At 43.9% G+C, this 23,993-nt stretch overlaps 1 protein-coding gene across 6 annotated transcripts in view; it reads right to left on the bottom strand.

Annotated features, from left to right (window-relative positions):
• Positions 1–17,422: 17,422 nt before the first annotated feature.
• TTC7B (tetratricopeptide repeat domain 7B) overlaps positions 17,423–23,993 on the bottom strand; it is a 142,592-nt gene continuing 136,021 nt past the window's right edge. For all 6 annotated transcript variants that reach the window (XM_069783646.1, XM_069783648.1, XM_069783647.1 and 3 more), the window contains one exon: positions 17,423–18,420. In XM_069783646.1, the coding sequence (XP_069639747.1) occupies positions 18,199–18,420 (222 nt within the window). In that variant the 3' untranslated portion in view covers positions 17,423–18,198. The remainder of the gene's footprint in view (positions 18,421–23,993) is intronic.

The raw sequence follows: 23,993 nt of genomic DNA, 5'->3' as shown, positions 1-23,993 counted from the left end.
CCACTAGCTGCCTCCTTTGGTGAAGCCGCAGGGTACCACTAAGACTTATTGCGAACCCTTGGCTACTCTCAGCCTCATGCCCATCCCTTACTGTGTGCCTTGTGGCTCCTGGAAAGGTGAGGAATAAAGTGCCTCCAGCTGTGGGATGCTGGGCTGAGGGCCCAGAGGGTGGTGCAGAGCTCTCCACGGCTGTGCCCTGCCATTAGCACCTCTTCCTACTGGGGCACCATGCCTGAGCAACGCCCACTTGACCAAAGCACTTTGTCAGCTTTAGTTATTATTGGGTTTGCTGCAAGTTGAATGTCTATTGCTTAGTAAATTGATGCATAAGACGAGGCAACTATGATTTAATCCCATTTTGCAAACAGGGAAAGTTTAGGCCTGTTCCTGTAAGTGACGCCACGGGGGGATGTGGCAAAGAGCCACGTGAAAAAGTGGGCTAATTCATGGGCCAGCTTACCAAGGAGGAAATGGCTGAGGAAACTTTCATCTTAGCATAGCTGGATGTGTGCATGCTTCGTAAGCAGTGCTTGAGGCAGCGCTTCCTCCCTTCAGTGCTCGGAGGAAGGAAACTCAGTCGTGATAACGTATGGTGGAAGGTAGTGCTGGCTCGCAAGCCACGGGGAGGATGTGACTCCACATGTGTCATCGGAGTTGGGCCAGGAGCTGTGCCAGGGGATTTTGTTGCAGTCATCACTGCACTGGCAGAGAGAGGGCCTGTGCTGCTTGGATGCCATGTCTGGCTAAGGAGAGACCCTGAATGAGGAGAAAGGGCTCAGCTGCCCTGGTAATAAAAAAAAAAAAACTGCTGATGCCTGCACTACCCTGTCGAGGCAGGGTAAAAAGATAGGAGGGGGAGCTTTCTGGATGATTTAGAGGAGACCTGGACATCTGAGAGATCTCCACTTTGGAAACATGTGTCTTCATTGCCTTGGACATATCAGTGCTCTCACTGAGTGCTTTTGGCTGCCAGACCCAATTCCCTGTATATGTTACCTTTCATCCAAGGTTCCCAAAGCTGTCTGCAGTCCTTGATTAAACCAGTGCCTTCCAGAAGTACATGGGAAATAATAATGAATGAGTTTCATATGATTATATACCTTATATATTTTTGTAGTAATTTAAAACAATGTTCATTTTTATACATACTGAAATACCGTTGGCTCTCTAAACTGATGTGAGGAGTGAACAAAACTGGATTCTTGCTTCCTGCATTTGCAGGATGCGTTTATCCAAGGCTAGCAGAGAGCTTTGATAACATCAGCTGCAGATGTGCCTCTCGTCCTACTGAGCCTCACACATGGCAGGCTGACAGCCCTGGTGCTCCAGCCTCTTGGGCAGCTGTGGAAAATGGGGTGGCTCTGGCAAATGCTGGCAGCACCTTGCTGTGCACATGGCAGTGGCACATCCTATGGGCTCATCGTGGCTGCTCCCGGCAGCTTGCCTGCACATCGGCACTGGTACTGAAGTGCCGTCACGGTGCAGCAACTCACCCTGCTGCAGCTGAGGCAGTGTAGGTTTGTGCAGCCGCACCATTTGCTGGGTTCATTTTTATTTTCACTGTGACAGCTTTTTCATGGAGAATTCAAACTCTCCTCCTAGCTAAACCTTTATATTATTCTATTGCATTGCAATAGGAAAGTAAAAAGACTATTATTGTCTGCAAACGCCTATACCTACAGTTAATGTATTATTAGGGAATGAAAGAGGAGGCTCCAAATTCTTATTTTTAAGCAAAAATAAAATTATGATAAACTGTATCTCTTTTGCATGCTGAAGGATTGAGTGTAATGCAGGTTCTGGGCAAAAAGTCCAGGGGACACTTGTAGTCCTTCTGAAACCTTGTCTTTTAGTCATTTGTATGTGGTCTGATCTGCCAAGCAGGAGACAGTACCTCTGAGAGCAATGGGCACAGAGAGCTGTCACTGGGCATCACCAAGCGTAGGCAATGGCTACTCTGCATCTGTCAGCTGGATGCCTCTGTAAGGGGTTTACAAAAAGTTTGTCATTCCCTACATTGTCTACATATGATAGGATCTTCTATAAAGAGAAAGCAACTAGCAAACTACTATCTAGAAAAGGCGTAAAAGACAAAAATCTCAGACTGGGTTTTACCATAGTTTTAAGTAGAAATATCCCTGTGCACTGCTGTTGTGCCCAGATTTCCACTAAGCAGGATTAATCTGTGTCCAGAGGGCAGCTCGTCTGCAAGCCCAGGTAATCTATTTTGAAACTGCATTTCTAAGGAGACCTCATTACGTTGCTAAATGACACTGAGCTGGCCTAATGTGTTAGTCTTCCAGGGCAAGCCTTGGGCGGCCAGGCACCGCTCTCAGCAGTCACGATTTTTCTAACACTGTCTTGAGAGGCATGAGCTCAGGATCTAGTGACCCTTGAATGGGGTACCGAGGGTGGGGGGGAGGAAGCAGAAGGATGGCATTTGTGGATGCAGGTGGAAATGGAACAGGATCCATGCCAGGATGTGATGTTGCATTGGGGTAGATCCCTGGCCACCAGGGAGCCCTGGGTTTGTAGACTTTATTGGGATGATGTGACATGTCCCAGAAGACTTCACATGGAAAAATGAGAACTGTTTCTGGTTTCCTCCTACTGTTTCTATGAGCCCATTCTTTATTTTCACCACTATGGAGAAGTTAATTACAGGCATGCAGCAGAAATGACTGCAGTGTGCAATAGGTGGTGGGGCCTCGCTGTAACACTGCTTGCCATAACAAGCAGGAAGTGTTTCCGCACAGAGAAGCCTGAAGCCAGGGAGAAGGTCAGGCTGGGCACATGGACCATGACACCAGAGGGCAAGGCCTGCTGCTTGCTGCTGCCTCCCCCTGACCCAAAGCCCTGGTGACAGAAAAGTGACCTTCTGCGGGAGCCAGGCTTGGGCAAAGGGTGCCGGCGAGTGAGCCCCACCAGCAGGACATCGATGTTTCCGTACACTGGAATGGCTTGGACACCATACAAATCGATGATAGGCACTATGGCTGTACTCCAATGTGAAGGAGAATTGGTGGTGGGGTTGTTCTTACTGCAGTATGTCTCAAAGCAGTATTTTGGGGGATGCCTGAATATAGATTGTATGGTATTTTCCTCCTTGCAATGAAGGACAGACCATTTGACTAAAAATAAAATCCAAATTCAGCCCAGAGTGGATTCCTCCAGAATATTGCTTTTGGCCAAACTACTCTGAATTGGACAACAAGGTCTGGAAAATCTTCTCTGTCCCTTGACTGGCTAAAGAAAAAACTGTGCTTGATCTTGGCAGATATCCCAGCTCTCGTCAAAGCGCAGAATGTTTCTCTCCTCTTTGACCTCATTGCTGTTGGACTCTTATGCCAGCGAGAGTTTAGAAGCTCTCAGTTTATTGCAACAAACTGAAAATGGCTGGCAGCTGAGTTTGATACATGCAGGAATAAGGTGGTTTATTCTTTCTCCAGAAAAGCACAGAAGGGAGGCTTTGTCCAGCCAAGCATTGCTCACAAAAGGTGTGAAGCAGAGGAGATTTCATCAGCTCCAGCCCACAGACACTGCCCTTCCTAAGAGGAAAAACATCATTCTGTACCGTGTAAACCGGCATTTTGCACTGTCAGTCAGGAGACCTGTCTGCCATGTACCCAACTGGGCTGCTGTAGGAGCTGTCAGTAACAACATGCCACCTAATTTGCTCTTCTGGGGAACTCAGTTCCCCCGGGTTGAAACACTGGAGTTAGTCATCATTACCTTATTAGCTCACTCTTCTGTGACGTAGTATGCAAGTACATTTTTAATTATCATTGTAGTGCTTCATGGCATTTATTCCATTGAAGGCAAAGGAGCAACACCTGTTTCAAAGAGAAGTGCAAGAGTGGGTAGAAAGTGCCTCCTCTATCCATGCATGGTCAAGTCAGCTGCTGTGCTCTGGAGCTGGCCCTTGGGTTGGGCAGAGGGAGGCGAATCCTCCAGTCCATTTGTGGGGCACGGGAAAGGCAGATCCAGCCCCTTTGGGAATGGACACGAGCTGGGTGCCCATCTTCTGACATAGCCCTGCCGGTGCTGGAGGCAGATGGGCCAAGAGACTCTGCAGGTGACTCTGCAGTTATTCACTAGCAAGATTTGCCCGGTTTCCCCCCCACCTCCTGCCTGTGTCCTGAGAAGTGTGAGAATTTGATTTCCTGGCTGTTTCCTAGCTGGATCCCAGCCCAAGGGGGTGAATCATAGCACCACTGTCCTGCAGCCAGACTTGCCTTGAGCCGATCACTCATCGCCAACAGCACGTCCATGAAGCAGGATGGCGCCTTTGGTCCACCTCCTGACACTTTGGGCTGGTGCAGTCCCTGCCTTGTTGCTGACCTGGTCAGGAAACCTGCAGAGGGCAATCCAAAGCACCCAAGGTGCTCCAAATTAGACGGGGTTTTCACTGCATGCTAGGGAGTGTTGGCTCATACAAGTTGCATACCTACACCTAAATAAAGTGGAGAACCTTTTTCACATCAAAAAGACTACCCATTTGATCTGACAGGGCCTCCCCTTCACTACCCCCCCAACCATTACTTGCTCCTAGATCTGTGCAGCCACTTAGATATACAGCCTTTCAATTGTGGGTATTTTTAATTTAAATTTGATTTTGAGAAAGAGCGAAATGAGTTCCAAGTACTAGAATGTGATAGCTCTGGAATATTACACAGCATTAATCTCAGCAGTGAGTGGGAGCAAGACACTGAGGGATGCACAGCCTGAGAAAACCACGGATGCTCAGTAGGTAGCAGGAGCAGATAAAAGCAGATAGCTTAGGAAGATTTTTGGAAGAGAAATATCACTATAAAGAAGGCAGACAGGAGAGAGACAACCCAGGCCACTTCCAGGGCAGACCTTTCAGTGAGTGCCAGCAGCTCTGTGCTGCTGGATGTGGAATTGTTTTATGGGTTTCTTTCATTTCCAGGCTCTTGGAAAACTATTGTCTAGTGCCTGATCTAACGGGAAGTGCAACTGCTCAACATAGGGAGCACATCAAAAAAAAAAAGAAAAGCAAAAAATTAAATTCAGAGGTTGACTTTTCCTATTTTTAGCTTGTCTGCAAGTTATCCGGAGATGCATGCAACTTATTTTGGAAGTTTTAGGAAGCAGAGGGTGTTGCTCATTCTTGCAGTATAAAAAAACTAATGGGCTGCATTTCTTGTGACAGATGATGAGCTGCAAAAGATACCTAAATAGGCAGTGTCATTAAGGGAGGATGGTTTTAGAAGGCTGCATTAAAGATTTTTCACGTAAAAGCTGAAGTACTCGCCTCCCTAATGTTAAAAAGAGAGACATACGGAGAGAAGGAGAGAGAAGGACAGAGACTAATACATGCGTGGTTCTGCAGCTGGGGGTCATAGGTTGTGTAATTGCTCAGAAGTTAAGGCATTGGGCTACAGCTGTATAGGTGCTTTGCATTTCCAAACCCTCCCATAAGAGGGTGATTGCATTCTATCATTTGCAAAGATCCCCATAGATCTGGTGGGGATTTGGCAGCAGGACTCTTGTCACTGAGTGTTTGCCCATGTTACAGGCGGGCCAGGTAAAAACATTGCCAAAGACCAGCTCCCTTCCCAACCCTGTAAAGCACAGCTTCGTTCTCTGGCCTGACCCATCAGTGAGCTGCAGTCCAAGCTCTTCAAAGAGCAATCCTGTGGCTGCCTTGAGTTTCTCCTCCGTGCCTTATTGCACAGACACAAAGAACTCAATTTTGTTTTCCTCTGAACCACTGTGGCTCACTGGCTCCCGCTGAGTTGCTCCTGGTCTGATGGAGAGCTAAAACTGTCCTTCACCAAACACAGCTATGCCTGATGCACATAGGCTCCTTCTTTCTTGCAGCTGTATTTACTGCTAAGGTCTTAGCTCCCCAGTACATTTTCTTTTTCCTGGTCAAACCAGGAGTCCGGCTGAGGTGCCATTCCCTTGTGCAAGCTCTGGGAACGTCAGGGTCCTAGAGGTAAAGTCACGCCAGAAGGTTGTAGCCAAGGGATTTGCATTGTATTCAGCCAGGAGGTTATTGTCTGCTATGCTCAGGCGCTAATTGCTGACAAAACTATGTGTATGTAACACATCTTATTTCTAATCATGTAAACAAGTATTTTCCTGGCCTTGGCACTGGCAACCAAAGTGTGATTAAAATTCAGGGAGTTTCCTCCTCGCCCTGGTAGTGAGCGTTCCCACTGAGCCAACGAAGGCAGCCGCCCGGCCAGGGCTGCGACCCGAGCTGCTGTTGTAGCCTGGACAATAAATTCTGCGAAGGAAGATGCAGACCTCTGGGAACAGCCTGTTTCCTTGGAAGGTCTGCGGAGCCTGTTGCTCAAAGGACCCCGCTGCATCGCTTCAGCAAGGAAAAGGCAGTGCTGCCCCACAATGGACAGAAGGGATGCGATAGACCGAAGTCTCTTTCAGCATCAGATTCCCGACTTCGAGGGAGGACAGGCTGAAAAAGAGGCAGATATGTCTCTGCTGATCCTGCCTGCACTCTCTTGAAATGCTTTAAAAGTCTGTGCATCAGGGCTTCTGTTCATCATTTGTGGGGCCAAGGAGGAATTGCTCAGCTCCTTGGTGCAGACCTTGGGTATGGGGGAGTTCGTTCCTGTGTTATTCCAGCCCTCCAGTGATGCAGAGGAGTGTGGCATCAGCAAAAGACAGCATGCGGAGAGCCAGGGTTGTGCTCCCAGCAGTGTGCCTGCTAATACCTGTGGGCTTCCAATGATGTGCAGGAGGAATTGCTTTTTCCAGCCTAGGTTGATGGAAACCACTACACAGCTTTTTTTTTTTCCTTCCTCTCTCCTTCCTTCCTTCCTCCCCCCCTTTCTTTCCTTCCTCCCCCCCCTCCTTCCTTCTTTCCTTCCTTCTTTCCTTCCTTCCTCCCTTCCTTCCTTCCTTCCTCCCTTAGCTTGGGGGGGGTCTTTTACTTCCTGTGGTCACCCGGGAATTGTCATGAACAAGTCCCAGGCTACCACAAAAGACCTGAACATGGGCAAGACCCATGGGGCTCCCCTGCTCGCTTCCTGCATTCAATATGATTTTGACTTTTGCCAGCCTTGTGTAGACTTGGTAAGTGAGGTGTGGATGCCCCCGTGTCCCCTTGCTGGTCTCTTAGCTGTTCTCAGCCGGTCGAGGGGTCCAAGCTCATATCCCAGGTGGATGCTAATTTATTCAGGAGGGCTTGCTCCTGTGGCAGATGTTCTGCATTTCACTACATCAGAGACTCAGCTGTCAGCAGAGAGGGCAACATGCATATTCAGGGTCTTCTTTAATGTCAGCCAGTGCAGAAAGTGTCTGCCGCTCAGCAGCAACTGTTTGAAATGCTGGGCAGCTATCTGTAACACACCTTGGCACACTCTGTGCAAGTGGGGCAGCTCCCTTGCAGACCTCTTGAATCTCACTCCATTCATTAGAAGGACTGATTACTCTGATCTCTGCTCTGGGAGACTTTTCACTAGCAAGCTAGATGGTGAATTTACAATCCACAAGGTGCGGCACACTTGTACCCTATAGGGCTAATGAAATTTAAGCTTTTGCTCTAGAAGGTGGCTTGATGCACTTCTTGCAAGTCCCTTGCTCAGTAATTGCCAGTAAGCCTCTTCCCACAGCAAGCATGCTGCAGCGAGCACACAGGGACGTTAGCCTGGTTACTGTGCATTAGCTCCCTTAGGTAGGTGTCCACGGACATACAAAGGTGGTCAAAGGTGGTTGTTAGTGTCTTCCATCTTATCCTATAAAGCTTCTAGTTAGAACTTAGAAAACAGTAAATATCTAGCATGTAAGGGCCTGAGTGTTCTGCTAGTAGTAGTGAAACGGGAGTTTGTGCATGTGCAAGAAGTAGTTGATACAGTTGAAGTACCATGTTTGTGGGGTTTTTTTAATTTGTTCAGGCTTCCTGGCTTGTAATTTCACCTTTACTGTGCGCTGGAGGCCTGTGGTGTTGGAGTAAATGGCATTAAGGAACCTGGAGTATGTAGTCAATATATAAATCTAGATGCTGGTGGCATCTCACGGGTGAAGACTTTCTCAGTCTTGCTGGAGTAGAGTAACTGGAATTATTGCAGTGGTGCTCTTCCAGGCTGCTCTAGACTTGAGCACATCAGAAACTATCAGAAGACAGTTACTGGAACTGTCATAACATGGCCTTCACCCAGTGTGCCGGTGTTGCTGGGCCTTTCAGCTAAGACCTGGGTAAAAGCCGAGCTGTTTATTCCTGCCTGAAGTTACCTTCATTCATGGCTATTTTATTCCTCAGGTCTAGGAGGTTGAAGGGCTTCACTGTGTCACACTAGTTTCTTTAGGATGCTGATTAGTTATTGTGCTTCTCAAGATTACCAGGCTTGCTCTTCCAAGGCAGAGGTCAGCCAGTAGCCAATCCGTGCCAACCAAGAAGGACATAGATGTGTCTGGTAGAACATCATTTAAGGATAAGCATATATATAGAGTGACACCCAAAAAAGTCTTTCACACCAGCAGGGTCAGCTCACATTAATCAGTACTGCGGGTGCAGCGCCTTGCTGCAGGTTCACTACGTGGGACAGCTTTGCTACGCACCACTTTGCAGCACTGGTGGTAGAGAAGGTGTCCAGTCTTCAGCTGTTGCACCAGTCAAAGGACTGTAAGAGCTTTATTCCTAAGGGATGGCCTCAGCAAGAGTTTTCGTTATGAATGATGAGCATCTATCTGATGTGGTGATCTGTACAGAGCAGTGACAGTCACACGTCATCACCAGCTGTGGCTACCAGTGGGTTGCAACGCTCCAGCAGCTTGTCCCCCTCTGGCTCCGGAGCAGGGAGCTGGTGGTGCTGAGTGAGGTGGCTTGGCTTAGCAGGTACCTCCCTTTGGGGGAACAAGCAAGGCCTCAGCCAAGCGTTTGCTGCCATTTCCATGCTGAGGCCGTGGATGAGGGTTACCATTGGCTGTACCCAGCATTAACTTGTGAAACCTCTCAAGTCTGTCAGCCTGTGGATTTGCTCCAGGCAGACTGCAAACCTCAGTGCCATTTCCACTCCCCACCCAAAGTTAACAAATCCTCATCTCCCTCGGATGGTAAGGTGGAGTTAACACAAGCACCAGGGGTGCCACTCAGCTGAACGCACCGGGAACAGCAATCAAATGTAGGTGACCATTCAGGAGAGCAATCTGCACTTCCAGGGGTCAGCAGGCTTGAAGCACTAAAAATCCCTGAGCATCTCCTGGTCAGTGGGTATGTTTGTGTGTCATATAAATTGAGCACCGTGTACAGCTAGAGGTGCTCAGGTTGGGCCCATTAGGCATCTGATTCCTACCCCTGAAGCTTCAGCACTGCTTTGCCACAGTCCCCTCGGGCTCGGTGTGCAAATGTGCCCAGACCATGCCTAATGCAGAACACCAGCACAGCAGCAACAGCACACAGGCATGGCTGCAGTGACCTTTGTCAGGCTCGCTGGAGCCTCTAGCCAGGCTACGACAGCCCAGAAATTACAGCCTCCACCCAGTCAATAGGATAGTTCAGGTCTTGTCTAATCTGGGCTGGGAGCGTTGGGACCCACAGCTCCCACAGCATAGAGGAAGGCAGTCAATCAGCAGGGTAAGGAGGGCAATTAAGGAGAAGGCACCCCACCCTTTGAAGCTAGCTGTCCTGCAAGGAGGAAGACAGGGTTCACAAAGGCTACACAGTGTACAGAGTAAGGTCCTTGCCAGCAGCCTCACTAGTGAAGCTTGGTGAGCACAGAGTCCTTGACTTGCAGAATACATACGCTTTTTTCTTTTTTGTAAGTCAGTGACTAAGATAAAGCTCTAATACTCACAGTCACTGATATCACAGTAAAATTTCTGCAAAAGATTCAGAAAACCTGAATTTTAGCCAGTGACGAAAGCTGGCAATTTTAGGACCACCCAGTATAATGCTGATGCTGGCTAAAACAAAGCTTATTGCAGAACCAAGCTGAACCTGAATGCTGCAGGTCTGGCCATAGCGCCATACCATATAATTTTTCCTGCCTCTCTTCTTGCAAGCTATTAATACCACCCCCACTTCATGTAGGCTGCAGCTGCCGCTGTGCCTGAGCATCTCAGGCCGAGTGAGCTGCTCTCTGGAGGATGCTTTCTTCTAGGAATCAGGACACAAAAGCCATTGGAACATATTGTTTGGCATCTCCCAGTGAAACAGGAAATTGAGGACAGAGAGCAGGATGGAGGCAGCGCTTGTCACTGATCCATGTTGCCCTTTGCACAGAAAGGAGGCTGAAGCATCAGAACATGAGAAGAGCATTGATATAACGTGTAGCGGGGAGTAGAATAAAAAGGAGGCAGAATCTATGTCTGCTTTTGAGCTGCTTACAAAAAAGCTAATGCACACTTCTTCCAAGATGGTGAAAAGTCCAGCTTTCCTGGAGCATGTGCCAGCCCTCAGGAGCACTCGTTAACTGTCTTATGACTGTCCCTGCTAAATTACTGGGAACGGACTAGAGTTGACACTGAATATTTCTGAAAAATGTATTATTTTCTCACCTTTGGCTAGAGCCTTTTAGGCATTTAGCTGCTGGGTGGGTGAGTACATTCAGTGCCTCATTTCCCAGGTGAAGTGAGGCTGTTTGGGCAAAGCCCTTGCTTGCCATGTGTTTGTATAGCCACACCACAAGGCCATGTCGTTGCTGTTATATCTCTGGGTGTCACAACAGTGCAGGCTTGTTGTGCACTGGGATTATCACCTGGAGAACACCTCTGGTGTAGGCAAGGCTTGGCACGGGTCCATTCTCTTTCAAACAAGAGTAAGATCCACTGGTGGCCTTGCTCTAAACATAGCTAAGACTGCATCCCAAATACTGCAGTATATCACACCCAGTGAAAATCCTATTAGAAATAGGATCCTGTGAAAGCTGGATGCTGACAGAGCACTCTCACAAGCACAGCCAGACTGCTGGAATGGTCAGTCCATCCTCTGCCAGAGCCCTATGTTACTACTGGCCTAATTTGGGCCTACAGCAAGAGGATGATTAAAAAACTGCAACACTGAATGTTTGGTGGTGATAATGGCCAAGAATCACAAATTAAGTCCACTTTGGGGCCAGGAAAGGAAATAGTTGTGCAATAGCATCACTTCCTATTCAAGTTCTCTGCAGACAGGGAATCAAGGTCCGAGATAAGAATCACAGGGTGAAGCTGAGGTATGTTGGCCATGAGAGTTGTTTTGAGTCTTCTCAGTTGTGACCCATATGATCTGTGCCTCCTTTCCTCCAGCACTTCTAACAAGGCTGGGAGCTATGGCTCTAGATAACTGTTAGACACCAACTTTTGAATTTTTGTGGTGCATTTGTAAGCTACAGTGAGCAAAGTCCACATTATTTCTGAACAAGAACATCCGCATAAGCATGTAGTGTATTTTTGTCTTACAGATTATCAGCATCACAGTTGTAATGAATGCATTTTAACTTTCCTGAGCATCTCTATTATCACCCAGTCTCTATTTTTCAAACTATAATGTAAGAAGAAACATCAGTAGCATAATACCTCAGGCTACTATTCACAGCAAAGGCATCTCAGCTAGGAACAGAAACCTACCATGCTCTTTCCTATTGTGTTTCTTAGGGCAAGTGTGGTGCTCTGCAGCCAGGATGGGAAAACTACCTTGTGAGTACATCTGGGTGAGACCCAGGTGGGAACTGTCAGACCAACTAACTTGAGCTCTGCCACCTTACTTCAGCCTTTGTTTTGATGAAAACAGTGAGGGAAGCAACAGTGCAGGTTCTTAATAGGCATAATCCAACCTACCCAATTGCTGGCTATTTCTGAAAGGGGCTGACATTGCCTTCCCCGCTTCCACTGCCTCCTCTGCAGTAAAAAAACAGCTCCAAAAGTAATGGCCATGAGCATGGTGAGCTGGTCTGACTCACCCTGTAGCCTCACATTCACCAGACATAACCCAACAGGAGCAAAGCAAATGCAGGGACAAGGTCTCCTCTTCAACAGCTGCTGCTGTTGGTTTGGGTCAGGCATAAGATGAACCTGGCATCCAAGACATGTTTTGGTTAACCCTCTCTGTTGCTGAAGCTCAGCCCTGCAGTACACGATCCTTCAGGTGAAGCCTCTAACCCAAAACAGATGATGAAGAACATGCCAGAGTTCTCTGAAAGTAGAAGATGGAAACTGTACAAAGGTTTGTTTGCATCTGCTGGTGGGCCCTCTCCAGGGCTTTTCAATAAGCCAGAGGAGCTTATACCTGCTCCCTTTTTTATTTTTAATCTCTCAGATGCCAGTGCTGGCTGACTCAGCACACATCATGAAACAATTGTTCCCAAACAGGTGTGTTGTGATTTACTGCTTCATGTGGTGCTGCCACCCCCTGCAACTCCTGTCCGGTGAGGTGGGGATGGTGGGCAGGAGCACCTGCCCTAGAAACCTGGCTGGCTTCCTGCAGGCTGGTCACCAGCGCAGGGAAGGATCACGGAAGCAGGGCAATGGGATCATCAAGCAAGCAGGACTTATTCCTGAAGCACACATGTAGGCAGAAGTGACTTTAACCTAACAGCATGTAGGTCCTCTGTCCGGGATGGCAGTCGCTGGGTGCTTCGGTCGTAGGACCTGCCCTGCAGGTTGCAGGGTTCCTGTTCCTGCACCCAGGAGTTTGTTACCCTAAACACTTGCTTGCAAGATGAAAAAGAAGAAAGAAAAAAAAAAAAAACCTTTCTGGAAGGAACCCTTAAAAAAAAAATTGTTCGGTCAGAAGATAGCTGTTTTACTCCAGATAAAGAGCTATTTTTGCAAGGCAGTTGAAAGGGAAGAAACTTGTTACGTTTTATGGCCTCTGTTGCCCCCTCCAGTCCTACATTAGTAGTCAGTGCTGTTTGGGAAATAACAATCCTGGGAAAACCTACACTAATAATAATGTCTCAGGCTCATTATTTGATATACATCTGACACGCACTGGAAGTGAAAATTCGGCTCAGAATTTCCTTTTCTGGAACCGCCAACTTTCTATTGGAAAAGCAAAGCTTTATAGGAGCTGAAGTGAACTCACAGAGGAACTTCGAGTCCTCTCAAAGCTTTCTATAAAGTGTAAAATGCATCTGTGTCTTGACTTTCTGTAACCTGTGAGCACATGCATAGAGAAAAATTACACTTAAAAAAATTCTAAGCAAGTCCATTTTTCTCTTTGGTGGCAAGCCTGAGGGCACACATGCTGATCAGATGTTTGTTCCTTGGCTGTACCAACTGGAGGGTGCCCCAGCTTCATTGTCCTCGCAGAGGAGGGAGGCTTAGCTATAGAAACACAGAAAAGCACTGACTCCACACCTTTTTAAAGCCACATCACTGTGGTAATAACCAAAAAAAATATTATCGTTACCTTATTATGTCTTATGTCTATTGATTATTTTTTTCAAGACAGGTAGATGGGGCACCTTCAGTAATTTCATACTGAAGAGTGTCACTTTCTTGGGGAGGCAATTTTAGAGGCAGAGAGGGAGCTAAGAGCTAGTCATGCTACTCCAATGCGGACAGGGGAGCAGGCTGTAGAGGTTTATACCTGGATGATGCAGACAAGGGTAATCTCTCCCACAGAGATGCCCACCTCATGTAAGGACACAAAGGAAAAGAGTTCAGCACAACAATGACATGTTTCATTGACCCATTAGTGTCCAAAATAGGTTTTTACACTCAGTTCTTCCCAATAAGTTTTCTAAGTGAAGGCATATTTAGAAAGGCAAAAGCACTCTCCCTCCTACCTTCAGGAGCTTTGCTGCATGCTCCTGCTATGCCTTATGGACAGCATCCAAAAGATCATGTCAGTCATTGTACTCTGAAAATGTCCGGGCAAAAATGACAGTACAGTGGTGTGTAGTGCTTGTCCATCCCATGACAGGGTATGTAACAGGAGCTGGACAGAAGTGGTTACATCTTTTCAAAGGATTTAGAAATTAAAAGGTACAGTTTTCTCTCTTCGAAATAATAATGAGGGAGACAAGGCATTTGGACTACAAAGGTACTTTAAAAAGGGAACTAGAAAGGCCAGGTGACCGAGGTGTTGGCAAACCAGCATACCAGGACCATGGATCCCCAAAACAGGGAAGAATGAAGTCTGACCAACACCCACTCCACATGCACTCTTCTTCCCCCAAAAGTTTGGGGTTGCATTTCTTTCTGATTCTCTTTAGGTTCAACTTCACTATCCCATCTCTTCAAGCCCACTTGCCGGGTTTGCAAGTCTGCAAGACTCCCATCAAGTTTCACATAATCAGCAATGACAGTCACACAGGCCAAAAGCTGAATATTCACTATCATCTTCCCTATTGTCCATGAGTAGGATTCTTACCAGCTAGTTTTTTGTGATAATATAGGTGCACGTGGAAGTGCAACACATTCCAGCAAAGCCCACCGGTGGGATCAGAGAAGGTAGTCTGGAGATGATGAGGTTAAATAGAGGAAATGCTGGAGAAATGTACTTGCTGAAAGCATATTTTAGCATACAAGGTTTTTAACTTGATGCTAAAGGAGAGACATGATGATTGCCAGATTGACGGTTAAGAAAAATGTCATTTTAACTGACAACTGAACAAACAAAGAATTAGTGAGGTAAATCTGGAACTCCGATATACCCAGCCTTATACTATCATTCCAGAGTAGAATAGTCTACTCAGGAAAAAAAAAAGATTTTCAAGGAAAATTATAGCATTTTTAAAAATAGCCTTTGATGTTTAAAATGCATATAATTAATGACAAAAGTTTTCAAAGATACGGTTGGATTAGTTCTGCTTGGACTGGTTCTCTTGTTCCTGGGATTCTCTATCAATCATGAAAGCAAAAAAAAAGAAATTAAATAATTCGTGGAGTAAAAATGGTTATCTGCACCAAAATTAGAGATGAACTTTAACCAATTGCTTGAATGGTAAGTTTTCTTATTGTAAGCACTGCAGAGTCAGACCTTTTATCATGTGCAACAGAGATTGTTGCTACACTCTAGCACATGCTTAATACACTATTAACATTCAGTTTTGAGTAGCACAAGCACACTGCAGAGTAAGGGAAGTCTCCTCTGAAACCTGCTATTCCAGTCTTATGGATGAGAGAAGTGTATTTGATCCCTGTTGAAAACTTGGAGATCTCAAGCTTGTGCCACTTGTCATTACAGTGATACAGTTAGAGTGCTTGACAATGCAATTTAATAACCATTTTAAACTGGTGCAAGAAGGGGCTTCTGTGCAGAGGGGAAGTCCTGTCTCCTCTTCTGCATGTTAGTGTTACTACTTGTGCACTAAATGAGATGAAAGAACTACCTGAACCCTCTACCAGGCTTCTACCCAAAGCTTAGTAAAACCCTGGGGCAAGGGGTGAAGGGGTTTGCTTAGTTTTCAGCTGGATCAGCCCCTGACCTATCTCACCATTCATCTGAACAGCTATTATTTCTGACACAGGCTGGAGGAGCAAGAGCACACATAGATCTGTGTATCCACATAGAGATTTGGTCAGCCGCAAAGTCCAGTAGCAACCCTCACGCAGATGACACTGACCCACTGGCACCAAGGGGAATACTTCCCTGGGACTGGCTGTTCACACTGGCAGTGCTTGCTTCACTCCTGTGACCGAGATATCAGAGCAGTCTCAGAGCAGATTGCAAAAGGCAGATATTTCTGTGTATCAACTAAAACAGATATAAAAATATTCTTGGCCTTCTTACTCCATTTAAAACCAAAAAAAATTACAGCTGTAAAACCTAGTAACTTTTTAAGTTGAAAACTATGTTTAACCAAGTGTTGCTGTTTAATTCATATGCTGCAAGGATTTCCACTTCTGCCTGAAAATTCCTGAATGTACAGTCTTACAGTGATAATCCATTTTTAAAAATAGGTAGCTGAGGCTATTCCCAAGACACAGAAGCTTGTGGATTTACAGTGAAAACTATTCCAGTGTAAGAAAAATTAAACAGATATTCAGGTTCACTTGATATCCACAACAGTGGTGACAACTTCTCCACTAATAAAAGATACGACACAATTAGACTGCTAACCTTTCCATTTTGGGAGTTTATCAAAAGAGGCCAGGACTTTACATTAAACGAGAAGAATCAAAGATAAATTCTGCTATTACAGAATTCTCTTATTCTCCACTTACATCTGAAGCTCTCTTGAGAAAGACCACCAGTCTCAGATCTAGGTGCAAACTGCCTTGTTAGAAAAGCTTTGATATTATAATAAAAGGTGAATAAATGTTGTGAAGGAGCACGTCTGTGAAAGGTATTACAAATTTAAGTTACTGAACTGTGATAGCAGAAAGGCTCAGGAAGAACTGAATTAAACAAATAAAGATTTTGCAGTATCTTTTCATGCACCAGGTACCATATAGTGGGTGCTAACAGACAGCAGGGCCAGAGCATGTATTATGAGCTGGGACTAGAAAAGAGAGAACAGTTGGCAAATAGAAAAGAGGAAAAAAAAAAGCCAAGGACAGTAGGAAGAAAACAGGCAAAACAGGCACTTTAAAAGGGGAAAGAAAACTTTGATGTTTTCACAGTGAGCAAGATGACACAATTTCTACTGGCTTTTAAATAGATTTGAAAACACTACCCATTACAGCCTTTTGGTCCATTTTACAGGGAACATATGGTCTAAGCACTAAGCAGATACAATCTGAAAGTAGCCTCAGTCTAAAAGGCATATGAAATGCCAGGGGGAAAAACAAGAGAGGCAAAACCGAAGAGGTGCCCCAAGCTTACGTCTTCTGCCATTTAGAGATTCTCACTGGAGTGCGCAGAGCCTTTTTCACAGTAAGGAACCTCTACACGTTTGAGGTGAGTAAACTCTCTGGTGAGCGACAAAGCAAAACATTTGCCATTATTTTTCTGAAGCATCTATCTTGCGCTAAGCACTTTAAAACTGCTTCTTGCAACAAATCAAGCAAATACCAAGGAACATCCAGTCTAATGGGGAACCTGGAATTCCTCCCAGGCTCCATGTGAGCCCAACATTGTAAATGAGCAGGCACTAGACTACCCCAGCTCATGTCCCCTGAATATGCATTGTAACGAATGGATTTTCTCCATGCATGCCAGAGAAACTCTGGTAAGTATTTGTCTACTAAACATTTGGCCCTATTACTACTGATATGGCAGTAATATGTTACCAGCCAACTTTTCCTTCAAGGGATGCAAAGTGCATTTTACATACATAAATGTCCTTGTATTATGTACAGGCAGAGTAATCTGGCTTCATCAAGAGCTGGAGTGGAAGGAATAAACATGGAGAAGAAGTGAAGATTTAAGGAAACCTGAAATCTAAGATAACAATACCGTTGGCAAAGAGTATAGCAGCTTCTTTCCTCTAGACCGGCCTCAGGGCATTTAATTTTGGTGTCATTGATCTTTGAGGCCAGCCAGCCACAGGCCCCACATCATAAAAATGTGTTCACAAGCCATCTATTTCCCCCTGGGTTCTTAAACAGGACACAGGAAAGGTTCCATTTAAAAATCATTTTATTATTAACATAATCTTCCCATTTAGCCAAGTGTGGGTCATGTATAAGGAATGTCGGTAAATATTCCATTTGAGGCTTCTTTTTACATATTTCCATTGATAAATAAACTCTGAATTCACATAAAAAAGTTAAACTTAAATAACTAATATATTTTTTGTAACAGGCATACATTGGTAAAATATAAATATTCTTGTACTCAGCCTTTGCTCTAAATAGAGATAACAGTTAGCCACACATCACAGTTATTAACAACTAAACAAGAACTCAACTGATTTTCTGGCCTGGACTAAAATAGAGATGGAAACAGAAAATTCACATTTTGACTTTGGGCCAAAAGAGGTTGAGAGGCAGGAAGAGAACAGTTTTATTAACAGCCTTGTTAAAAATAGTCTGCTCTGCCACTGAATTTTAACTTATTCTACAATTGGTAGTTGATTCCATTATAATTTTATGTAACACTCAAGTATCACTAACAAAATATGGCACATCATCCATGAACAATTATAACGATGTTTTAAAACTACCAGGGCAAAAATGTAGGCGATATGAGTGATTTGGTTCTGGCTAGCCATTTTGTCCTCCCAGTCTAACATTAATATATTGCATCACGTCACTGTTTTGGCCACTTTCCTGCAAAAGACTGGAATTTGTTACCTGTAGCTCAAGTTTTTCAAACTAACCAGTCACCAGGCAGCCTGATATGCTGGGTTTCCCCACCCAGAATTCAGACCAAAATTGGTTGATCAAGATGCCCTCTCAAAGGACTCTGGGAATGATGGTAAAAGGGACCACGGGACTGCTAGCTTCAAGCTCCAGTGCTGTCAGGAAGCATTCGGTTGCCGCATCATCATTGCCTTGAGCCTGCAGCACCTCTCCCAGGCCGTTCCAGACCTCATGGGCCGTGGAGTTCACCTGGACGGCATCTCTGAGAATCTTCTCTGCCAAGCTATAGCGCCCAAGCTGGTGAAGTATCAGAGCCTGCAAGAAAAAAAATGGATGAGATTGGCCAGTAGGACCTTCCTGAAGCTCAAATGATATGTCACAACAGTGAAATAAGCATAGGTAGCTCTCGGGTTCAAAGTGTTATAGACTATATAATACCTTTTTTTTAAAAAAAAAAAAAAAAAAAAAAAGAAATGACCTGAAGTAGGACTAGAGCAGGCTACTACACACCAACAAGGAGTCAAGTGGCTTTGGACAGGAAACAAAGACACTGAAATGCAAAAACTGAGTTGAACAAAAACTCCACCCAACCACCAAAAATCAGTAAGTACCTGAGCTTTTGTGGCAAGCCCCCACGCCTAAAGTCCTACTAAGGTGTGTGCCCTGAAGTGTTCGTATCCTGCCTGCGCATCCCAGCACCTAGCTTATGTCTTATAACATCTGAGATCATATACATGGCACCATCAGCTCTCACAGATGGCAGTAACAGAACCGAGTTCAGCCCAGTGGGCAACAGCCATGGTATTTGATTCAGCATGTAGAATGGGAAGTGTGCTGGGACTAACGTTGCACCTGTAGTTTATAAAGGTCCAGCAAGCAGGTATCTTCCTCAGGAGCTTCCTAGACATAGATTCTTTATCTGTCCAAACACACTAGGATATGGGCTGAATGAGGCAGTGGAAATCTCCATCCATCACATTCAGCTATGTTACCATGCCAGAATGGCCACGGAATTACCCAGTAAGAGAGCTTTATTCCAGGATTATAATAATCCTAACGAAGTTATGCATTTTTAGTTTGTGATTCTGTATTGCAAAATGCATACGGACCACAAATCTTTGTTTTCCAGAAAGGTGTCCTGATTACATGCTTATAGATTCCTTGTGACTTCTCCCCTCCCAGCCTCCACTTCTTGGACCATGATTTCTTTTATTTCTCTCTGTACATCTATCCCTCAAATCCTTATCAGCCTAAGCGCTGATGATTAGAAAGTACTGAAATTCTGTGCAACCCCTGAATTACCCACCATATGTTTCTGGAATTCTGCCCACCAGGCTGGCTTTTGCATGGGCAGACTGCTAACTCCATCCTACAGAGCAACAGAGCAGACCATGCTCTGAAGAACAGTAAGAGCACCGTATAGTATTGGCAAGTAAATAAATCAATGCAATGAAGGCTAATTTCTATCAGCCTAGCAGATGTTCTTACATAAAGGTGCTAGAGGGCTTTTCTGGTTTGGATTTTTTTTTGAGCTGTCAAGTGAGTCAGCATTTCCAGAGCAAGTGAACAGTACTTCCAATCCAAAAATCACATAACTCTCAGGGTCAGTGTTTTTTCCCTGCAGGAAAGTGATTGTCAGTGACTGGCAGGTATCAGAGTGAGACTACAAAAATGGACAAGGACATGGAATATATAAAGGTGGTTTGGCTGCATGCACCTAACCTTAGTAAAGTTAAAATGTTCTTAATTTTTGAGACAAGATTCTCTGATTAATTTTCAAAAATATTCCTTTTTTCTGTGCAGATTTGTATATTTTATACTGATTAAACATGCGAGTTCTTTGAATATTGATAATACTTTTTTTCACAAATATGCCAGACTATTTTCCCCACTTGCTACGGATACAAGCTGTTCTTTTCAAGACCAAAGGAAACCAAATTTTGCAGATATAAGCCTGTTGATAGGACCAGAAACACATTATGTCACATCTGCCCTATTCTGTATGGAAAAAAGTGTAGCTGAGATTTTCCAGGTGACAGAACTAGAGCGAATACTAGCTGTTTGCCTGCTGTTATACTTTTCTAAGAATATAAGCTATTTAGCACTAGTGAAGGAACCGCTCTTGCATGGGTACAAAACATGTACTTCATGTTTTGAGGACACAGCGTTTTCAAGGGAGAGTCTCCCAAAAGTCAGTCCTTCACTGGTGTCTCAGAGGCTGGGATGGTATGAAGACACCTGCCTTGGGTAGCAGCACTGGGGCAATGAGCTTTGCTTCCAAAGAACCAACAGAGAGAAAATTAGACTCGTTTCATGCAGAGCATCAAAAAGATGGTGACATTTCGTCACTACAGCTGAGGGCTGAGCTCAAACAAGCGATCTAGAGAAGGAAGACATAATACCCTCTGACTCATTAACTCTCTCAGAATGATGGTCAGATGTCATATGTTGTGAGTGTCCATTTTGTAGATCTCCTTCCCAGATGACTTCATTAAAATTCTAAGGCCCAGAACATTTCATTTCATTGTTTGCAATTCTTGCTCTATTAAGCATTATACTACAGACCACAGGGAGAAGAAGCAGGCATGCCTATCACACAGCAACATCCTTCAGCGACCTTGCACCATCACCCATCCAAGAAAACTGACCTCCAGTTTATCAGCTGTCAGCATATGCTTGCTCTCTGTACTAAACCCTTCAGGAAAAAAAAAAACCAAACCCCAAACCACTAAAAACAAAAAACCCTAAAAAAACCCAGAAAAAGCCCTCCTCTAAGATTTCCCAGAAATCAATACAAATTATCCTAGTCCTTCACTGCATATTTTCCTTTGCTTCCTAACTGTAAACAAAATCTCATAGCTACCAGTTCTGGCCTTTACCTATTTAGCAGTAGATGTACAGACAACATTTATCTGCAGAATAATGTTAGGTCTCTTGCTTTATGGCTGGAGATGGGCTTGAACAACACATCAACCCTGCAGAAACATGGAGGGGTACCTAAGTGACATATGGCTCACACCTTCAGACTTGGCATGTTAGTTTAAAACCTAAGCAGAATGCCTTCTCCCTATATCTTCTTTATAAACAGGCACATGAACTTTAAAAAGGAAAAAAAAATTATGATAGGGAATTTGGAATCTGAATCAATTAGAAAAACTGCTATATAATCATTTGAGTAAATAATAAGAAATATCAGTAGGAAAACACCCATTCTACAGAAGATGATGAAAACAGTAAGCTCCTAAGGAATTACAGGAATCTAAGGCAATCTATCGGTTCTTTGTACATTTTCAAATGCTGCAGAGGTGTTTAAGAAAACTTGGCATCCTGCTAGGTGAAGGCAGGATCTTTCCTGCTATTGCCTCTCTCTCACTAGCTCTTTTACATGAAAGACCAATACATTTGTGACATTTGCTTCTAACACAGTTCTAAAAGCCTCTAATGTGTGCAGGCTTCTTTATTTTGCAGCTCAGTACAAATTTTGTTTATTACTTTTCCTCATGTTTGGTTTGCTGAAAATTCTGGGGGTTTGGGGGGGGTTGTTTTGTTTTTGTGTTTTTTTTTGGCAAACCACTTATCTCCCCTAAGACTGTTAAGGCTTCCAGCTTCTGTCTGTTCAGGATGTCTTTATGCTGTAAACTCTCTAAGCAAATCTTATTTTTCCTTTAGCTAGTTCTACATTGTAGAGGTTGATTTTGTAACTCAAAAAAACTCCAAGAGAAAACTCTAATCAGAAATGGCACAGGCAGAAAGTAATGGGAATCTCTGAAGAAACAGAGACTTTTTTGTGCCATCATCACAAGAAGTGAAAGCAGTACTTCATGTCTCTGATTCGTTGATATTTATACCAGTCACTTTGAATAATAAACAGTACTCAGATTTGCGGAGTTCAGATGCCCTCTGCTCAAGGAAAGGTCAACAGCCCTTTACAGCGCCCAGGCCATCGTCAGGGCTCAGAGCTGGAAGTAACCGGGACCTTTCAATTTCAAGAGCCTACACAAGCTGGCTTTCTAAAAGAGAGTAATACTGTGTGCTGCCTGTGACAGAGAGGTACTGTAGTTGCTATAAACAAGGTTCTACACAAGCTTTACATCACAACAGAAAAAATCCCTCTAGGAATTAATAAAAAGGGGGGAAAAGTGCTTCCAACTTTCTTCTCTGCCGCAGGTTATTTTCAAGATCTGCTGATTCTCTCCTCATCCAGTCTGGAGACACAAAGTCTGCCCCGCAGTTGGTCCATGATTTTACATGTGTTTCATCCCTTGATCATCACCCTTACACTTCTTTTTACATTGTCCCACATACAAAACTGCCCCACCAAAGCATCCGTCCAAGGATTGTTTTTAGAATGCTCAGCCAAACAAGGCCCAACCCCTGACTGAAGGCCCTTGGCACTGTTGTCCAAACAGAAGTAATTTGTTATTTATTACTCAATACCTCCTAGGTACCTACAAAAATACAGCCCAGAGCTATTACAATTACAGCTCAACAGCTATTGAGTCTGAATAGACAGAAATACCTTAACGTACCATCCAACATTTTCATGCCTGTATATTATTACTACTCAATGCTTCTGTTGTAAGAACAACTTTCTCTTGATTCCTTGGGTTACACTGAAGAAGCAGGTGCAGAGAAGTGTCCAACTAATGAATACAAAGATTAAAAAGCAAAACTATGGTAGGTGTCTAACTTATTTCCAAAAGAAGAAAACTAGTATGATAAAATTAATGGATTCTGAAATGTTCAAACCCGTGAGGCCTTTTTTTTTTTTAAAACAAACAAACAAACAACAAACCCCACAACATATTCACAGTCTTTTGGACACAGAAAGATGCATACTGGAATTTTCACATGCATGTAAGATGGTATGTTTAATCAGCATTCACTTCAACAGGACCTAAATCCTTACTCCACCTAGATAACTTCCAGTATGTCATTACATATCTATCCGTATCTTAGATAAACAAGATTCTTTTAAAATTTTATCTATGGTGATGGCACAATAAAACCAGTAATTACAATTAATACCTTCTTCAATAAGGCAGAATTATATTTTTATATATATTGACATGTCAAAATTATATTTTTGGCATAGTTATTTTTCCCCTTGCAGTTTGACATAGTAAGGTTATTTTTCATTAGCTAAATGTAAGCATTTTTAAAGAGGAAAACATTGAAATTAATTCTAATTGCCAAATGCAGCTTTACACAGTCTCCAAATAAAACCTTCAGTTAGCAAATGCATCATTATTTATTAATAAAATATCATCACTCAGAATCTAAACAACATGATTGTATAAAGCCATAATTGCTTAAATAAGCATGTAGCGTAGTCTTCACTGCAAAGGTACCTTGTTTTCTGCAAATGGGCTTTCTCTCTTTGCAAATTAACCTGTCATAACAATTAACCAAACAGTCAGTGGAAAAAAAAAACCCTAGAAAAATAAACACAGGACAGAAATGGAAAACTACTTAAATAACTAATTTCTGATATTGAAAACATGATTAAAACTAGCCATTTAGAGGAGTCTAGTGAGGTCACTTTTTTTATTTGCTTTTAGGCAAATGAGAAGCTAACATTCAATTTTTTTCCATGGAACTAACTTTTTAAAAATTAAAGCCATAATTATCACCCATCATATGTCTCACCAAACCAGAGCTTTATCATAAAGTGCTAAACCAAGATTTACAATAAGTGCAAAAAAAAAAAAAAAAGTAAAAAGTTAACACTACAAAATCACTGTGGTTTCTTCAATGTGACTAAAAATTTCTGCTCAAGAGAGTTGGAGGTTTTCTTAAGGTTTAATCATCTGACTACTTCTCCACCCCTCCTGGAAAATAAACAATTCTCAATCTTAACAGAAGCACTACTTGAGATTTTTACCTTT

The sequence above is a fragment of the Haliaeetus albicilla genome, chromosome 5 (assembly GCF_947461875.1).
Source record: "Haliaeetus albicilla chromosome 5, bHalAlb1.1, whole genome shotgun sequence".
Lineage (NCBI taxonomy): Eukaryota > Metazoa > Chordata > Aves > Accipitriformes > Accipitridae > Haliaeetus > Haliaeetus albicilla.
This window is presented reverse-complemented; position numbering and strand designations above follow the sequence as displayed.